Below are 19,155 nucleotides of genomic sequence, written 5' to 3'. Positions count from 1 at the left end.
TTTCCCCATTGCTCTCCCATGCTGCTTCGTTTTCTATATTGATGGCATCACCCATTCATCTAGAAGCCTCATTCAGATGGTCTTGCTCATCCCGTGGGACTCGTCCTGTAGGGCTAAGACATCCTTACCAGCATTTCACTGAATGACAGAATGGTTGAGGTTAGGAGGGACGTCTGGGGTCATCTGGTCCAAACCTTCCTCAGGCAGGGCCACCTAGAGCTGCTCACCCACAACAGTCTTCAGATGGCTTTTGAATAGCTCCAAGGACGGAGACGCCACAACCTGGGCAACCTGTGCCAGTGCTTTGTCACCTTCACAGTCAAAAAATGTTCTGTGATGGTCAGAGGGGACCTCCTGAGTTTCACTTTGTGCCCATGGCCTCTTGTCCTGTCACTGGGCACCACTGAAAAGAGCCTGGGTTGCTCTTCTTTGCACCTTCCCTTCAGGTATTTTTACAGACTGATTAGGTCCCTGTTAAAGAATTTTCAGTCATGGGTTTCTCCAGGTTTGCTTTATTAACAACTCAGAGTTGGGCCACCACCGCAGTGAATGGCAACCTTCCAAAAATTTCTCAGTCTTATATACCTTTTTACCACCCATTATCCCAGTCCAAAGTCTTTGTAATTTTCCAGTTGATCTCAGTCCCCGTGTTGTTATCATTCATCATCATTTTATCTCATCCGTTCTTCTTTTGTTCTGTTCGGTCATCATCCTGTGGGTTTCGAAGTCCATCTTGGGTCAGTCGTCTTCTCATCCCCTTTACTTTGAAGTCTTGTACCTACACAATTCTGAAAAAAACGCTCTGGTTGTTCCATTAACTATTCCACATCTATCTTTGTAAGTTCTACCTATTTTAATCACTCCCCAGCTACGCACCTGTATCTTGCTGATTTTTCATCTTTTGTTTGATCTGTCTCTACTGATTAGCTTGACTGGGTTTTAATCCAGTCCCAGACTGGGGCTATACAGGGGGGGCAGGCTGAGAACTCTGTTCATGACCTGTTAAGCAGGTCTGTTGCCATTAATAACCTTAACCCATTCTATATTAATTTCTAACAGTCTTATGGTCCTAAATTTTCTAAAATCTTCTACAAGGTGGTCAATGAGTCGGTGGTCGCAATCTTCCCCCCGTAGGAATTACCTTTTACCTCCTTCTTACTCTGTCTTGGCAGTTCCAAGCCGTTCTTCAAGGTTTGTTGCTCAGACCACAATCTATTACCTTTTCTGATGTAAACATAAAGCCCCATTGTCTAGTAGTTAGTTCCTAAACCCTAAACCATGTCTAGTTATTGTTTCTCTATTAAATTTTAACAGATGGGGGCTGTACACAGGACTTTAGCAGCAGGATTTTATTCAACCACCCTGTCTCCATTGCCTCTCTTATATTTCTACAAGCTTACCATTAGCCTGTGGATTCCAAGGCTGAAATTTCTTTCATTCATTTAATACTCAAAAATCTAGAAACTCCCTGTACTATTTCTACAATAAAATGGGGTCCTTCTAAAATACCAAACCTAGGGATAATTTCTTTTTATAAGGCCTTAATTATTTCTCTAGCCTTGCTGGTACGACATGGAAAGGCCTCTGGCCAACCAGAAAAGGTATTTATCATCACCAGTAAGTATTTGTATGAATTTCACCTTGGTAGTTCCATAAAATCTATTGGCCAGTATTCCCCAGGAGTTATTCCTTGTATCACAACTTCTCCTGTAACCCTCTTGGTAATCTTTGGATTATTAGCACAACAAAGAACCCATCTTTTAACTATTATATCTGTTAGATTTTGCATTTTTGGTTCTCCAGCCTATCTTTTGGCAGTCAATACCAATGCATTTGCTCTCAAATGTGTTTCTTGATGTAATCTTTTAAGTAAAATTTTCAACATCTTTTCAAAAATTAACAATTGTTTCAAAGGTGTCACCCATCATCCCTGATCATTTTTAGAACAATCTAATTGTTCTGCCAATTGATCTTCTCTCTAGGTATATTGTGGAAGTGATAATTCTAAATGAGGTGTTGGAATTAAGGCTCCTTCAAATTTTGACTCTTTTAGAGCTGCTTCTTTTGCCACCTGATCTGCTTTTTTATTACCCCTTACAATTTCACTGTTCCCCCTTTGATGGGCTTTACAGTGTATTATTGCAACTTGCAGAACTGCCTGTAAAAGTTTCATATTTCTTCTCCATATTTAATTGGGGTTCCTTGCGAGCTTAAAAGTCCTCTTTCTTTCCAAATCGCTCCATGTGCATGCACCACTCTGAAAGCATACTTATAATTGGTATAAATATTGACTCTTGGCCAAGTTCCAAGGCTTATGTTAATGCTACCAGTTCTGCCTTTTGGGCAGAAGTATTCTTAGGCAGAGATTTAGCTTCTACAGTTTGAGTAGATGTTACCACATCTTTTCGCCTTCCTTTCAGTACAAAACGGCTCCCATCAGTGAATAGCTCCCAACTCCACATCAGGCAAGGGTTCATCCCGCAGGCTAGGTCTACTGGAATACACCTGTGCCAACAGTAGTCAAACAGTCATGATGCAATTCACTGGATTCAGAAATTGGGAGTAAAACAGCGGGATTCAGAGCAGAAGTCATTGAAATTGCTACATCATCTTGTTCCAGCAATACAGCTTGGTGTTTAGCTAACCTGCTTGGTGATATCCAATGATGTCCTTTGTTTTCAAGGAGAGGCAACACGGCATATTTCCACGTGGCTCCCTTGATAGGAGCCTGTACCGAATCCGGGCACAGCGCTGCCCTGTGCTTGCTGTGGGGTTGATAAACACTGCAACGAGCAGCATCAGTTTTAGAGGCGTTGGTTACCAGAGGTAGCCTCCAACAATTGGATTCCAGTTCCATGAGGTGAAAAACGTCAGTAATGGCTTATGTCACAGCGTCCCCAAGTAACTGGAGGCACTCTTGCTTATGACTGTTGTTGCTGTGCTGAAAACCCACAGGTTGAAGTACTGCCTCAAGATAGCACAGATGGCAATATGAGATACAGATCTATAGGTATGTGCATATAAGAAATCCCTTCCCAGTGCAGCTTCCGATTGTGGCAGCTTTGGCACTTGAGTTTTGTTAAATGTTAGACTTTTTCTTTTTGAGACTCATGGTGATTTGAGCAGTAGCTTGGGTGCCAAGGTAGTAACCGATGATCCGAAGTGAACTGGTACCTTACCACTTGCATGTGCTTCATTTGACATTTAGCTTGATGCTTCTAGACTAGAAAATAGAAGGGAGGAAGGAAATGTAGTAGCGTAGGCGTATACACGCACACATGCCTGTAGGTATGCGCAGGCGTGCGTAATGCAGGTCATATTCATGAGCGGTTCATACATCCGAGGTTGTTAATGGGATGGGAAGCATTTGACGTGCTGCAAACTTTGTAAATGTTAACTACGGCATTTCCATTGCTCTGTTTTGATGCTGCGCTTATTTGATTAAGGACTAAAATAATGCCCTGCTTAGGGCCACGGTCCCTCGGAGTGTTTTGGCATGAGGAGTGTTACCTGGGGGCAGACAGCAGTGGCTCTTGTGGGATGGCTGCGCCAAATGAAGGCAGACGAAATTCTGGCGTTTGTCAAATCACGTCAGCACGGATGCGGTGGAGCAAGTGCCAGCACAGGTCACGATCCTCGTCTCCTGTCGGCCCTCAGCACGTCCAGGTAAAGCGAACAGGGTAGCTGTTGAAACAAACACTTTTAATTAGCGATCTTGATGACTGCTGATGTGGGAACCGGGTGCTGTTGGATACCAATGGCAAAAACTATTTCACCACCTAATTAAAAAAATAATAATGTAAGGGGCAAAACTTTAGGATTCATGTCCTAAAAGAGTTGTCAGATTTGGGAACATTGTGCTTTTAATGTTCCTTAACTGGTGGTGGTGTTTGTGTTCCTGATGAATTTTGTAGCAGTCGTCTTGAAATATTTCTTAGCTACAGCTTTTACTGGAGTTTCGTAGATAATTACTTGTGGATTTTACAACGCTTCTTGGTGTACGTTGAGGTGAAAGGTGTGTGTGGTCAGGGGAAGAGTAAAGGTTTGGATTTTATGGATATTTATACACACAGAAATAGACATTAGTGTATATTAAAATGTATTTAAATAATGATGTAATGCTTACAGGAACTATATGTTTATGTAATACATACACTTTTTGTGTATGTATAGTGGGTTTATGCTTTAGTACTATACAAAGCAAGTATTGTGGTAGTCAGTTCTTATGCTGTGCTCCTCAAATCTGCTGGTTCTTTCCTGTTTAACTTGAATTGTATTGGTCTGTTCAGCAATTATTTATTTGGTGTGTGCTTTTCCCCTGAGAAAAAGGACTTGGTCCCAATCGTACTTGTTCCCTGTAGCTATCTCCATGGCAGGTTGAATTTCTCGCCGTCTATTCTGTGTTTTAGTTTCCTTCTCACGCAAACTGTGGTAACAAACAGTACCCAAAAGGCTCTGGTGCTCCCAAACAGTGGCTTGATGGCTTGCGTAACCTACCTCTAGCCCCATCTCAAGGAACGTAGGAATGGTGTTACAAGTAAATAAGGTAGCGTCCTGCTTTAGGAAGAAAGTGTGTTGGACCTGAAACCCTTGGGTAGGACAGGAGGAGCATGTCTTCTTGGGTCAGTGATGAGCGTTGGCATGTACTATCTGATCTAGAGTTGATGTCTGTCGCCACTGTAGCTCTAGAATTGCTCTGAGACCCAGGAAGCTCCGGTTTCCTTAGGCTGTGACCTAAGGGAGTCGAGATAAAGACAGTTTAACAAGTGCAGGGAACAAAAAAGGAAACCAACGGATGTGACAGCAACCACCGACCACCTCTCACCAGCAGGCAGATGCCCAGCCATCTTGGTGCAATGGCTGCCTTGGAAAGACTCCGCCAGTCCCGGTTTTCTTGCTGAGCATGACACTACGCGGTATGGACCGTGGTACCCCTTCGGTCAGCTCGGGGCAGCTGTCTCTGCTGTGTCCCCTCCCAGCCAGCTCGCTGGGGCAGCAGAGTGAGAAACAGAGAAGACCTTGGTTCTGCATAAGCACTGCTCAGCAGTAGCTAAACATCGGTGTGCTACCAACGCTGAAAACAGCACCGTGCAGGCTGCGATGACAAAAAAATTACCTGTATCCCAGCCAGGCCCAGTACAGAAACCCTTCTGTGCCCGCTCGCAATTCTTATTCCTATGAGAAACCCATGAAAAATGGGGCATTTGACTTATCGGGGAGAAATGTGAACACGCTCCCGATCTCTGGCTGGCATCTGGCTTTACTTGCATGACCTAGAAAGTGCACACAAGTCTACGCCGTGTCTTCTGCACCTTGGGAAAGGGCTCTCTTGCCTCGATTTCCAAGGAGAAACTCCCAAAAGCGGCGCCACAGAGGTATTCCTAAACCTCGCTACCTGAGAGCCCCCAGCAGCAAATTCTGCTGACTAACACCGGGCCCGACTCACCCTCCCTAGGAGGAAAACCGTAGGTTAAGGGACGCCTGGAAAATAGGACACGAAAAAGAAGTTCCGGGTGTTCAAAGCTACGTTCATCTTATTATGTCAGCCCAACAGTATAAGAACACAAGGCTGCCAGATTAAACACAGAAATCACATCACTTTTTCCCTCGTTGCATGTTTCTGCTGTGCAGACCTCATCAAGGTCTGGCCCTGCCAGCTGGACGTCCCCAGCTCCCCGTCAGCCGTATGATGCAACAGCCCATACGACAGGCGCCCGGAGCTCTATGACGTCACCGGGCGTCTCCGTGACAAGCCGAGGCCTCTCCCCAAGGCCACCTGGCAGCCGAGACCACAACCTCTCCTGCGCGATCGCTGCCTGCCCTCGCTCTCGCCGTGCTCTGCGACCGAGAGCTGCAGCGGGCGACAAGCTCATCCTGCACCCAGTCCGATGGCCAAGGCGGAGAAAGGTGAAGCGTTGCTGCTCCTCCCGGGGAGGTTTCACGCCGGGTCTCCGCCAGGGAAGCCCCTCGGCAACTCTCCCGCTCTTGCCGTAGGCTCGGTAGCCACCTCCGACGTGGACGGAGCCTGGGTGGGCACCTGGAGACCTCATCGCCCACGCGGCCCCATCATGGCCCAGTTCACCAGCCCGGGACCCAAGTACTCGATCCCCGGGACAACAGGTAAAACCACCGTCGCAAGCGGGGTGCACCACATACATCCGCTGCCTCCGGGGGACAAGCAGCCACGGCTCCGTTCCCCGTTGCTCCAAGCCTCCGTGCTCTCAGCTGCAGCAAGGATGCAGGAGGGCCAGAGGAGGGCCCAGGCTGCTCTGGGGAAAGCCCGGGAAAAGAGCTGCCGGACTCTGCTGAGCCCAGCGGTGGCCGTAGCAGCACCCTAACCCCTGAGAGCACAGGAGGAAGCTTCTTCTCTGTCTTTGCTCCGAACTTGCTGCTCCCACCTCATCCTTTTCTTCTTCTCTTCTTTTTCTTCTTCTCCTCTTCTTCTCCTCCTTCTTCATCTTCTCCGATTCTACTTCATCTTCTCTTCCTATTCTTCTCCCCCGTTTTCATCTTCTCTTCTTCCCCTTCACCACCACCTTCTCCTTCACCACCACCTTCTCCTTCACCACCTTCTTCTCCTCCTCCTCCATAATAGCAGTAAGGTTTCCATTTCTTTCCCACTGGGGCTGCGGGAAAGCAAAACGTGAGAGAGGCGATCTTTACATTTGCTTTAAGTTAGCGTAGCAACTGTTTGGGGATTTAATACTTCATCACAATTGCATTTTGGTGCCATTCTGATTAATTGCACAGTGCCTAGACTGTTCTTGCTGGAAGTCATTGTACCGTTGTATTGGCCTGCCGGTATCATTCTTGGAGGACCAAAACCACACAGGAAGGGAAATTCTTGAGGCCGGCAACTCCAGCTACTCCACTTAGAAACTAGCTTTGAATATGGAGTTGCAGGCAGGTGTCCTTTCACAGGCTTTTCTTCCTAGGTTACCTGGTTCACAATCCCACCAAAGCCAAAGCCCCTGCGTACACTTTTCAAAGGGCCAAACCTCCCGGCACAGACAGTTGCTCTCCGGGCCCTCGGTACTACGTCCAGCCCTCCATCACCAGGAACGGGAAGTACGTGGCTCCGGCACAGCACATGGGCGGACTTCCCAAGATAACGACCGAGGTCACCCCTGGACCAAGTGAGTACCGTTTCTCCAGCACTTCTTCCAGGCGACACAAGCACGCCTGCCGTTTTGCCCTGTGCTACCGGGGCACAACACCATCAGCTCGCGTCCCGAAGGAGCTTCAGAGGTTTCCAGACAGAAGGCAACCATGGCTGAGCACCTCCTCCTGACCCTTCCTCTTTGGCTTAAGGAAGAGAGCCCAGCTTCCCTGCTTTTCTCTGCTTCTCCCTAGGTGACTACTCCACCGACAAGGCCAACCAACACCTCTACAAATGCGCGCCGGCGCCGTCCATGGCCTTCCGGCACAAGGCCGTCAAAACCAACGAAACTCCAGGTAAGGGAACTCGGGGAAATACACACGCTTGCAGCCCGCGTGTCCTCCAGGGAAAACCTGCCGGGCAGCTTTTTTGACAGGCCTAGCGAAAAGCCTACGCAGCGGGGCGCAAGGGTCTCTTGACAAGCTTGCTTGATGTCCCGGAGCACCAGCTTCTCCCATCCCACAAAAGAACCGGCAACTCGGGCTTGGAGCTGCCGGCACACGCCGCGTGCGACAAAAGACGGAGGCGTTGGGAGAAGGGCGAGACATCCTTCAAGCTCCTCGCAGCAGGCTTGGCAGGCTGCTTCTGTCCCAGCCAGGCGCTGCTCCTCTCCCCGCCGGACTCACACACGCTCTCTTCCCGTTCCCCTTCCAGGTCCTGGCACCTACACCCTGCCCAGGCTGGTGGGACCCAACACAGCCTACACCCACGCCAGCCCCTGCTACTCCATGAAAGGGAAGAGTAAGCACAACGGCTTTGCTGAAGACCTCGCCAAGGTGAGCTACGCTTCTCTGCTGTCTCGCAGCTGCTCTCCTCAGGGCCGAAGGGCCCCGACGCCTGCTGCAGCCTCTCTTCGCGCCCACTTCCCTGCACCAGCAGCAAAACCCCAGAAGCCGTGGGTCCCGTGGCTATCCTGCTGCCAAGAGCAACGCCGACACCCACAGTCCCTCGCTTTCCAACACTAGCAGTTTTGGTGGGGCAAAACTCATCGGCACTAATGGGAATCTCCCTCTCCTCTGCGAAATCTGCCTCTCTGCAGGGGAACAGGAGGGGCCCTTGTTCCAATCGCTCCATGCCTCTCACGCCACTTCTCTGGCCAGCCAGCTCAACTAGCGCAGCCCGCGTGGGCACCCGGCAAGAATCAACTTTTGTTGTTCTTGTTTGCTGCCTTTTGTACCCAACAACCTCCCTGCCTCTCTTACAGACGCCAGGTCCTGCTGCATTCCCCAAGGTGGAAGTGGACACCTACAAAAACAGGGCTCCCGCGTACACGATGGGAAGCAGAAGTGGAATTGGAGGCGACACAAGAGTGAAGCCAGGACCGGCAGACTACTGCCCGGGAAAGGTAAGGCAGCCTGCCCGCCTCTCCTCCCCTGCTTTGCAACAACCAGCCCTTCAGCATCTCCCCCTTCCAACGGGGCTTCTCAGAACTCCAGACCACCTTACTGGAGTGACAAACCGCAGGGCAGCAGGCCTGCTCCCTTGCCTTGGCCCAAAGCCGAGCAGAGGGAGGCCAAAGAACACATCTTTGCCTCTGCACTAGCTCAGACGCTCAATGCTGACACATGCTCGCACATTACAAGCTCCGCAGGAGGACACGCTGCTGCAGAAGGGACAAGCAGAGCCAAGAGCAGACCTTTCTCATGCAGGGGGGATCAGCTGGGAGGGCAGGGGCATCTAGCAAAGTCTGGCTGGAGCTAGAAGGGCTCTGGACTTGGAGCAAGTGCCAGTGCCAGCTCAGCTCCAGCCATGAGCTTGCCCTGCCAGACGGAGTGGGCACGTCGCTCCGTTTTGCGTCAGACACAAGCTCTTTGCTTTGAGCGGCCTTCTGAAAACACTCGAGGGATGGATTTTACCTGCCCCTAAACTCTTTTTTTTTCTCTTGCCTTTATATGCCTCTCCAAAAAGGGAGAAATGCCAATCAGTAACAGCAGCAGACCATTAGAAATGTCCTGATCACACAGGAGGTTTCCATCAAGTGCGCCACTGGCACAGGGGGAGGTAGCTAAAGGTGCCCAGGCACGCACACAGCAGTGCACGGCAAACGGCAAATGCGCGGCCATCAACTTGTTATGCCAGACGGCCTTCGCCGAAGACAAAAGTCTTCTTGCGAACAAGGCACCACGGTCACCTTTTTTCTTCTCGCTTTTCCCCTACCAGGTGACGCTGACCAAGCCCCAGGCACCTGCTCCCACTTTTGGACTCCGCCATTCCCTCTACACAACTCCTCTACTATCTCTGCAATAAAACAACACACCCGCAAAGGTCTGGTCTGTTCGCTTCAGCTGTGGCGAGAGGGGGTGCGCGAGGGTGAGGACGATCGGCCGTCTCCATTTTGTGTCTGTGCCTCAGCCAAACCTTGCAAGACGAGGTCGAGGGGAGAGCAGCGAGATCAACAGCGCAAGCAAGGCAGAGAGCTCTGACAGCACCGTTTCACCTGACCGCAGCTAAACGCTGCCCCGTGAAAGCAGTCCGGCCCTTCCCCACACGCTCTCACCCCACGGCCGAGCGTCCCGCAGGCACAGGCTTGCCCCCGAGGACACAGCCCGCCTCGGCACCCCAATTTCAGTGCACGCGGGCAGCTTCTCTCCAGGGTGCAGCCAGAAACACAGCCGCTCGGCGTGACCTCTCGCCGTGGGCTGAATAGCACAGGCGAGTCCCCAGAACGACGACAGTTGAGGAGAAAGAATCCAACAGACGTGATGACGGTTGCGTCCTCCGGGTCACCTTATAAAAGCGCACCTTCTTGCGCAGGGCCCAGGAAAGACTCCTGTGCTGCCCCACTTGCCAGTGGCCAGAGGTAGGGGACAGCTCTATCATCGATGGAGACAGAGTAAATGGAGCCGGTGGAGGAGCCAAAAATCGCAGAAGGAGGGGTGGAGGTCAGCGGGAGCACAGAATACCATGCCTGACTGCACGGAGGCGTTGGCCAGCGTGGCCAGGAACCCGCCGATCCATGGCCCGGCTGCCGGCGGGATCTGGCCCTCGCCAGGGCTGCACGGTGCAGCAGCCTGCAGACGGGCACGTCGTGATGAGAGGACGTCGGCGCCGGGAGTCGGCGCTCTGCTTCCGTGTGAGAAGCCAAGCAGGAGAGTCGCAGGATGCGGCAGCAGACGACGACGGCTCCGTCCCCTCTCGGCAAGTTGGACAGAAGCCCGCGCAGGATGGCGGAGCTGCAGCAGGCGTCCGGGGAGAGCAAGTGGCCCGGGAAGAGGGACGCAGGCCGTGAAGGTGCTGGTCAACTACCACCGGCACACGAGCGGAGAGGTTCGGAGCCGGGGTGTGGATCATCAGGGAGAGCAGCAAGAGGGGAACCTGCAGCCCAAGGCGACGGCTGCATCCCAGGAGCACGGACGGCTGTTTGACGCAGCCCATGCCAAGGCATCCTGCCTGCTGGGGGCGGTTCAAAAGCATGCGCAATACTCGCTCGCTCCATCAGACTGCAGGGCAGCCTTGCAATGAAGGCAATCTGGGAAGCGGGAGCCAGGTGGGAAGCTGGAGCTGTGGGATCTGGTGGTGTGAGCCCAGCCCTGAGTGGTACAGCAGGGAGTGACAGTCGGTCGTTCCACCAGTCACCGCCGTGCAGTATAGGACCCGCAGCAGGCGACTTTGGGGCCTGGATGGCGTCACCCGTCGTCCTGAGACGTAGGCGAAGACTCTGCTTATGTCCTAATTAAAGAGGAGCGCAAGCACCCCTCGGGAGTCTGTAGATACAGAGGGGTCCCTCCGATGGCTGTCTCTCCCCGTTCCAAACCAGAGAGCACGTCCTTCCCTCGCAGAGTCCTGCCCCAAGACACCTTGCCCCGAGGGGGACCCCTGTAGGGGACCCCCAAGGTCTCTGCCCCACTTGACTCAGCCCCCGGCTCATCAGCTGCACCTGGGACCTTCTCATGGCCTCGGGCATCAGGGGCCTCCCCCTCTTCACAGACAACTTGAGGCTTCGTCGCAAGCAGATCCCATCACCGGTGGCCTGAGCGACACCTGCAGGATTTCTCTGCCTTCTCCCTGTCCATACGGTCACAGGCTTTCTTTCTTCCTCCCTAGCACGCGATGCTGGTACCGCAGCGGAGGAGAAGGTGCCGGAGGCGGCGGCTGTAGCAGTGGCTGTTAGCAAAAAGGGGCTGGGAGGCTTCTCAGCTTCTCAGATCCACCTAAAAATACAAAATAAAGGGCTCTGGGGCTGTTCCCAGCTGGACTGACTGGTCTGTGCCTGGTGATGGTCTAAAGGGGTTACACCCCGCCGTGCGTGATCCCAGAAGGGCTCGTAGGGGCAGGAGGGAGTAAAGTCCACGCATACCCCACAGCGCGAACACGTGCAGCCCCTCTCCCGCACATCCCGACACAGAGGCAGCACGATGGAGGAGGCTCTCGCCCCCTTCCCGGGGACACCAGCACAGCTGGTGCTTCCCTGAAGCGCCTGCACGCTCCCGCACGCAGCGTGGAGAACCACTCGCAGGGCCAGAGTCTGCGTGGGATTACAGGGCTGTGACCACGCTGGGACCACGGAGGTGTGGTGGGTAGATGGCACCGTGGGAAGGCTGCGGTGGAGGGACGCGGGCTCGTCGGGAAGGACCGGCTGGGAAGGCGAGGAGGTGGACTTGCCTCCTGCTTGGGGTGGGACAGGAGCCAGCCTGTGGGTCAGGGTCAGCAGACAGACCAAGGTGGCTGCCGTGTTAGCAGGGCTCTGCTAGAGACCTCCTGTTCAGGAGGAAGATGTAGCCGAGGTCTTCTTCAAACAAGTGAAGAAGGAAGCCTGACGTTCACAGGCCCTGGTCCTCATGGGGGACCTGAACCACCCTGGTACCTGCTGGAAGGACGGTCCAGCAGGGCTCAGGCAATCTAGGAGGCTTCTAGAGTGCAGTTCCTGGCACGGGTGATGGAGGAACCAAGAAGGAGAAGGAGGAACCCAGAAGGAGAGGTGCTCTGCTGGACCAGGTGCGGGTGATGGAGGAACCCAGAAGGAGATGGAGGAACCCAGAGGAGATGGAGGAACCCAGAAGGAGAGGTGCTCTGCTGGACCAGGTGCGGGTGCTGGAGGAACCCAGAGGAGAGGGAGGAACCCAGAAGGAGAGGTGCTCTGCTGGACCTGGTGCTGCTGAGGGAGGAACCCAGAAGGAGAGGTGCTCTGCTGGACCTGGCGCTGGTGAACAAGGAGGAACTGTTTGGGGATTTGAAAGTCGGCAGCAGCCTTGGCTGCGGTGACCCTGAGGTGGTGGAGCTGAGGATGCCGAGGGGAGGGAGCAGGGCGAAAAGCCAAGGCCGCAGCCCTGGCTTCCAGGAGAGCGGGCCGGGCCCAGCCTTGGGAACCAGCTGGTGGCAACAAGGAGACCTAACACGGCGGGGGAGAGCGGGGTGGGGAAGGCACGGCCCTAGTTGTGGCCGGGCTCCGGGACAGCATTCCCAGCAAAAGTCGCGGGCATCACTCCGTGGATCCATCCGTCCATCTTCGCCAGCGGCGGGGGGCAGCTCTGTGAGGAGAGGCCTCGGCTGCCCCTGCCGGCCTGGCAACAGCTGCGCCATTGGCCACGGCTGAGCCAATCAGCGGAGCCGGAGGCGGCCTGTCAGTCCCAGATAGAGGGGGCGGGAGGCTGAGCAGCCTGAGGAGAAATGGAGGAGAGATGGGCTGGGGGCAGCCGGGGCGAGGAGGGGGATAGGGATAGGGATAGGGATAGGGATAGGGATAGGGATAAGACCAGGACCAGGCGCAGGGGCAGGTATCTCCCCCCAGCGCGGACGGGTCTGGGGGGGACCTGGATTCCTCACGGCCCACGGGCCCTTCCGTGGTCGCCAGCCCTGGGCCCGAGTGCTCAGCCCCAGGGACAACCCCACAACCAAGGTGGGAGCGGTTCCCGCGGCTGCCCCGAGGGTCGCCAGCCCCCAGTCAGCCCTGAGTATCTGAGCTGGGCTGAGGTGGAAGAGACTGGAAAACAGTTGATGGAGAGGAGGCGATGGCAGCAGGTACAGGGCCTGTGGCTCCTGGGATTAACTGACACTGCTACCGTTAAGTCGGCACTTCAGAAACTCTCTAGAGGCTCAATTTTGGCGTTTTAGAAAGCAGGCGTTCTTTATTGCAGCGCTGGATGGACGGGGGATCGTTCCGCCTATCTGAGAATTCCTGGTGCCAGAAGGTCAGTGCTGTATCCCCATCTCTGAGTGAGATGAAGGTGCTGATGCAGGGGCAAGCCCCGTGCTTTCCCAATGCCTGCCTCAGCGCTGGAGAGAGGACGGTCAAATCCTGCCTTGCCGTAGGGCCCCCCCCATGTCTCCCCTTCCCATCTCTGTCCCCATGTCCCCCCCCTCTCCCCCCCACCTTGCAGCAGGGACACCCCCCAGGCCACGTCCTGCCCGTAGGGGCTCCGCACCAGCCCCCAGCCATACTCGAACATACTCGGCAGCAGGGCGAGTACCGCGGGTGGTGGTGGTGATGGTTGACAGTGACGCGGTTGAGGGTGGCACGGTGACAGTGCCGCCATCCATCAGCAGGATGGGTACTGTGAGGTGGTGGTGGTGACACACTGACACTGATGGTGTCCCATTCCCAGAGGGCCAAGTACCGCATGGTGGGGTCGGTGACATTGCAATGGTGACGTTGCAATGGTGACATGGTGACGGTGACAGAGCGATGGTGATGATGACATGGTGACAGTGACACAGCGATGGTGACGGTGACAGTGACACAGTGATGGTTACACGGTGACTGTGACGGTGACATGGTGACGGTGACACAGTGATGGTGTCATGGTGCCGGAGATGGTGACACGGTGCTGGTGCTGGTGACAGACACGGTGACTGTGACACAGTGATGGTGACAAGGTGACTGTTGCGTTAAAGCGTAACGAAGTTTGGCAGAAAATAAACCCCCGTGCATTCCAGCTTGTCCTCAGATATCAGGGGGGCTGGGGGCGGCCAGGCTTAGATTCTGCGTGATGCCCAATTCAGCACTCTAAGTCCGGTCACGTTCGATATATTGAACTATCACGATTACAGATGCACTAATAGTTGCACTGTCCTTTCCATTTAGTCACGTTCAACGAGCTATCACGGCTAGATTTTAATGAATAGTACAGTTTATTAAAGCAACAGGAGTACAGGTTCTTTTGGATTGCCGGTGATACGTACGCTGTCTGCAAAGCACGTGCAAATAATAATGCAGTCGACTACAAGCACACTAAATGATGGAAAAACTCTACAGAGCTTTCTGAGTTTCCCGGGGAAGCACTCGGTATAACTGAGGGTCCGAATCTCACCCAGTAGGCATCTCTATGGTAGGGCGGGAAGAGAGACGTTCAGCCCCTCGACTGCTCCCAGAAGTCAGGGATGTCCTCCCGACTTGTCTATGATGGTATCTTCCCCAGCATTCCTCCTCTCTTAAGCCCTTTTGTACTATTTTCTTATTTTTAGGTGGAGCTTGAGTGACTCTAGTCATACTTACCTTTATATGCTTGGTTTGTAACATCTCCTCGCTTTACTTTTAAAGGTATATGCTAGAGAAAATTCAGAGCGCATGCTCAGTGAGGGGTGGTTGCACCTTAGAGGCGGGTAGCTTTTGGGACAGAGGTGTGTTTTGCTATTATAATGAGATTATAATGAGCAAAGTTCCATGTCAGTACTCCAGAACTGGGCACTGATGATATAAATCAGAAGTAAGACAACAGCGTTGACAGAACCCCCTTGTTTCACCTCCTTGCTTCAGTGGATTCAATGCAGGAACCTTCCGTTCTTGTTCCTCTGGTTCCAGTTCCCCATCCCTGCGGTGATTTCGCAGAGCGTGGCCGCGGCGTCCCTCCGTGTTGCTTCTCAGAGTCAGCACACCAAGCTCCCCTCGTGTTGCTGACATCTAAGGTTGCAGGTCATGTTGCTTAGGGAATTATTATGGAACAGATTCCTTGCATATCCACTGTATTCCACCCTGGAGGGTCACCTTCCCTTACGAGAGGCGGGGGGACATATCAATAAGTCACCTCCAGCAATTATTCCACACTGGGCTGGCATTCTTCTGAAGTTACCTCATTCTCTTGGAATCGTTTCCTTGGTCGTCTTCATTCTGCTCGCATCTGCCAGTTTCAGCTAGTTCTGTGTCAGCAGCATTAGCTTTATCAGAAAGTTGACTCTCGCTCAGCTCTTGCGGCCTGAGGCTTCAACTCCTTCAGCTTCTAGTGCTAAGCCAGGCTATTCATCCTAACAATTCCCAGCACAGGGAAGGGCAAGCTCTACCGGAGCAACTCGGAGAGAACGGGGATGGCTGCTTCCCAGGACAAGAAGGGAAATCCATCTCCTCTCTCCCCGGCTGCGCCGGCTCCCTGCTGGCGTCATAATGCACCTTCAAAGGATGCGGGCTGATGTCACAGGGGGATGCCCCGCATCCCAGGGAGGTCTCCCCAGCGCTGCCGGCACTTCCCGGCGAGGCTTGGGCGCTGCTGGGCACTGCTCAGGGGCTCCCCACTGCTGCCCTTCGGAGCTGCTCCACAGCAGGAGCGGGATCGGGAGGGCAGCGGGGCTGCGCTGGGGGGACCCGTTGTGACCGGCAGAGGAGCAGGGGCACGTCGGAGAGGAGTTTTGGGCGAGGAGCTGCGAAGAGCATCCCTTTCCCTGAGCTGAGGGCAAGCGGCAGGCGCGATGGAGGGCTGCTGCACCGTGGCCATCAGCTTGGAGCTCAGCAGCTTGTTCCCCACGCTCCTGCAGCTCTCCACCAAGGGTAAGGGGTTTGGGAATTCCTTCCCGAGGGGTCGCACCGGGACTGGCCTCTGGAAAAAAGCTGCAGCTACCGGGCTGTGGGGGTTGACCTGGACGGGGCCGGGGGCTGCTGCAAGAGCCCTGCCTGGGGGTCCCACTGGACTCGGGGGACGATTGTGGCAACCAGGTCCCGGTGCTGCCCGGAGCCCCGAGGCTCCCATGGGAATGGCTCCGTCCCCTTGGGAGGGGGGCCATCCAGGGCCAGCTTTCCTGGGAGCTGGCCCCTCGTGGGGTTCTGGCTCTGGGATGAAAAGGGCTCCTGCGTCCCGGGGGCTGGGGGGGACAAGCTACAGCTCCCACAGGGCTCTCGCGAGCCGGCTGGAAATGCCTGTGCTGTAAATCAGCCCTTTCCCTTGAACAAAGTCTCCTTTGGGAGAACCTCTCGTCCTCCCCATGGGACCCCCTTGTGCTACCAGGCTGGCAGATCACGTCCTGGGCTCTGGGGTGCCAAGGCTTTCTGGGGGTTAGATGGCCACAGCCCCCGGTCCTGAGCCCTTCCCACATCCCCTTTTCTACCCCAGCCCCGCCCCGGGAGCAGAGTAAGGCTGGCAGTCGGAAAGTGGGGCACAGCCCAGCTCCGCAGCCACGGCCGCGTTTGTCTGGGCAGTTTGCGGACACCGGCATCTGTCAACCCCTGGGCGAGGAGCTTGCGAGAGGCTGTCAGCTGGCTGGCCCGGAGCCCGACACCTCTTTCCTTTGCTTTCCAGAGGTTGTGGCTATTTGGATGCTGTGTCTGCGTACATCCTGGGACAGCTGTGAAGCAGGACAAGGTGGGCTGGCGTCTCGGTCCCCCTTTGCCCCGGAGGGCCTGGACCCCGGGAAGCAATCCCTCCCTGAGCAGCGTGGCGGCACACCGAGACAACCCCGTGTGCTCAGAGCTGCTTCTTGGTCAACCAGGAGAGAAACCAAGTCCAGATCTAGTCTGAGAAAGCATTCAGCACACGATAGGGCTTCACCCTTCGCTGTGGTCAGAGCGGAGGAGGCCGAGCAGAGAGGCAGGCGATTATGCTGTTGCCACGCCAAGGATAATCCCCGGGAATCAGTCCCAGGGGTATTCCCTCCCTGTGCTGGAATTGCCTGGGATCTTCTCTAGCCAAGGGATGTAGCAAATATTTTGAGGAGGGCAAGAAAACAAATGGAGAACACGGGCCTTTTCCTAAGCTTTCACTCTTCCCGTCTCTGAAGTACTCGCTCATCAGCCTTTTGTCTTTTTCCTGGGCAGGGTGTCCTGGTCGCAGGACTCGGGACTTCGCGATGGTTCCAAGAGCAATTCCAGGGCAGAGAAGAGGTGTATGCGGTTCGAAGACCCGTCTTCCGACTGGAGCTTGATGTGTTATGTCCGCAGGAGCTCGCGTTCCCCACAGTGGTATATCCCCGGTGAGGAAGCAGCGGCCACCCCTCCGCTTTCCCCCTCCATGTCTGGGCGGGGAACGTGTGCTCTCGGCTCTTTGGGAAGGGCTGGGAGCAGTAGAGAACTGCCTCTAAAGGTCAGGGGGTGGCTTGCGCTCCCCCAAAACTAACCGCTCCCCAAGGGCTGTTTCTATGAGCGCCCTTCCCTCTGGCATTTTGTTATGAACCTTATGTGGAAATTTGGCCTGCTGTGACAGTGACCGCGTTCCTCCTCCTCGCAGGCGATGTCAAGATCAAGCCGCTGAACTACAAGCGGCTGTCGCGAAGCCACCTCCTTCCCACGGCACGTGGTGAAGGACTGCGTGCAAGAGACCATCCTCTTGTACTCTTCCCAACTGAAGAACGGGGCAGCGCCTCTCCTTCGCCTTCAAGGACATTGGTTGTTCTGTCCTGCAACGACGACCCTCCTGTGCATGCGGTTCTATTCTGACTGCATCACAGGGCTGGAGAGCAAGGCCAGCCAGATTGCGCTGCTTCACACTGTAAGTTGCTGGAGGTTTTGAGGGCTGCTCCCGTGTCTTTGGGAAGCCTTAATGAAGGGTGAGCAACCCGGTCGCGTTGGCCAGCCTGGACGTGGCAGGACGGTCAGACACCTTTCGCCGTGCTTGCCCCCGCTGACTTCTCCATTAGCAAAGAAAGTTTCTTCTGGGTCCTTGCCCTACAAAAAGCCCAGCGGGTGTTATTGCGCGGGTCTCAGTGTTGGCTGTGCAGCTTCTCCAGAGCAGAGCAAGGGCTAACGCTGATGGAGGAGGATTTGGCAGAGAGGTTTGGAGAAGTGGCTTGCTTTTGGAGTGGGAGGACAGGTCTGCTTCCTTTGGGAGCCAAGAGGAAACTGCCTTTGGAAACCTTCTAACAGCTCTGTGTCACTCTGCAGAGGCTGTGGACGCCAGGGGCAGCTGTCTCCGGTGGAGCGACCGCCGCCCAGGAGATGCAGGCTGCTCCTGCCCACGCGTTCCCGAGGTGCGTGCTTTTCCTCTGCCAGCCCTTGACGGCCGAGCGGGCGGCTTCCCAGCTCCTGCTCAGGAGCACGCGTTTGTCAGGGCTTGACGTTTGGCATCGAGTCAGGGATCAGTTGTGAAGCGACTGGTTTCTGGTTAACTAATGCTGAGCTGGCACTATGCGTGTATTCTCCTGGAGTGACCCGGCATCGCGATCGTGTTTCTCACGCCCAGCCTGTTGTCATTCCCACCAGAGAGAACCAGCTACACGTGGTTGAGGCGGCGCTGGGTTGGGGGAGATTGCCGATTAAAACCTGTGCAGGGCCACAAAGGAAAAGGGATGCGACGCCTCGCACGACAGTCGGGAGGATTAGTGCTGGCAAGCTGCAGAGGGTAGGAGGTCACCGTTCTTCAAGCCTGTGTCATCATTTGCGTTCCAGGTTTCAGTTCCTGGTGATCAGCAAGATCGGCGTCCAAGGCTTTCTCCACCTGGCACAAGAAGGTTGCAGAAAAGCACAGGGTCAGAAGAGGTACGGGAAGGGGTCCCTGCTGTCCAGAGCCCCGGTTTCAAACGCACTCCCCACGGGGGCTGCTCTGAAGAGCTTCCTCCTTTCCCAGGTACAGAGGGAAGCCAGGGCCTGACAAGCTGCTGCAGAGGCGGGGTGAAGTATTCCCTCCCCGCGCTGCCAAACAGGGGCCGGGCACCAGGCAGCAAGACACGGAGAAGAAGCCTTCTGCCGGGTGAGACCCCTGTGGGAAGGGATGAAAGGCACCCTTGCGCCCACGTAGAGAGGCGTCCCCTTTGGAGGACTCCGGCTTGTAGGGACTCGGGAAGGTTCCCTGGCACGTGCCCCACGGTTTTTTACGAGCTTGTTTGCCCCATCACAGGCCCCTAGCGGGAAGGCAGCGGATGTT

General features: G+C 54.7%; 1 protein-coding gene, 1 long non-coding RNA gene and 1 other non-coding gene across 3 annotated transcripts; all 3 read left to right on the top strand.

Annotated features, from left to right (window-relative positions):
• Positions 1 to 4,621: 4,621 nt before the first annotated feature.
• LOC115333454 lies at positions 4,622 to 4,706 on the top strand. Its single transcript, XR_003920803.1, has one exon. It is a non-coding gene; the product is annotated as a small nucleolar RNA SNORD45 (small nucleolar RNA).
• Positions 4,707 to 5,873: 1,167 nt separating this feature from the next.
• Positions 5,874 to 9,473, top strand: LOC115333252 (outer dense fiber protein 3-like). Its single transcript, XM_029995947.2, has 6 exons — positions 5,874 to 6,120; positions 6,936 to 7,136; positions 7,354 to 7,455; positions 7,814 to 7,935; positions 8,364 to 8,504; positions 9,320 to 9,473. The coding sequence occupies exons 1-6, from the start codon at positions 5,889 to 5,891 to the stop codon at positions 9,404 to 9,406; spliced, it is 885 nt and encodes a 294-aa protein (XP_029851807.1). The 5' UTR covers positions 5,874 to 5,888; the 3' UTR covers positions 9,407 to 9,473.
• An 8,265-nt stretch (positions 9,474 to 17,738) lies between these two features.
• On the top strand, positions 17,739 to 18,702 carry LOC121232486. The gene is made up of 3 exons (XR_005930996.1): positions 17,739 to 17,784; positions 18,177 to 18,262; positions 18,681 to 18,702. It is a non-coding gene; the product is annotated as an uncharacterized LOC121232486 (long non-coding RNA).
• Positions 18,703 to 19,155: the final 453 nt, after the last annotated feature.

Source organism: Aquila chrysaetos, chromosome 20 (assembly GCF_900496995.4).
Source record: "Aquila chrysaetos chrysaetos chromosome 20, bAquChr1.4, whole genome shotgun sequence".
NCBI classification, from domain to species: Eukaryota; Metazoa; Chordata; class Aves; order Accipitriformes; family Accipitridae; genus Aquila; species Aquila chrysaetos.
Note: the sequence above shows the minus strand (reverse complement) of the source record. Positions and strands in the feature narration are given on the sequence as shown.

What these genes read in the sequence shown, in the direction of transcription:
- LOC115333252 (XM_029995947.2), top strand. Translation starts at nt 5,889, where the DNA reads ATGGCCAAGGCGGAGAAAGGTGAAGCGTTGCTGCTCCTCCCGGGGAGG. An exon ending in TTGCTGAAGACCTCGCCAAG is followed by an intron (nt 7,936 to 8,363) that starts GTGAGCTACGCT and finishes CCTCTCTTACAG; the next exon opens with ACGCCAGGTCCTGCTGCATT. An exon ending in CAGACTACTGCCCGGGAAAG is followed by an intron (nt 8,505 to 9,319) that starts GTAAGGCAGCCT and finishes TTCCCCTACCAG; the next exon opens with GTGACGCTGACCAAGCCCCA.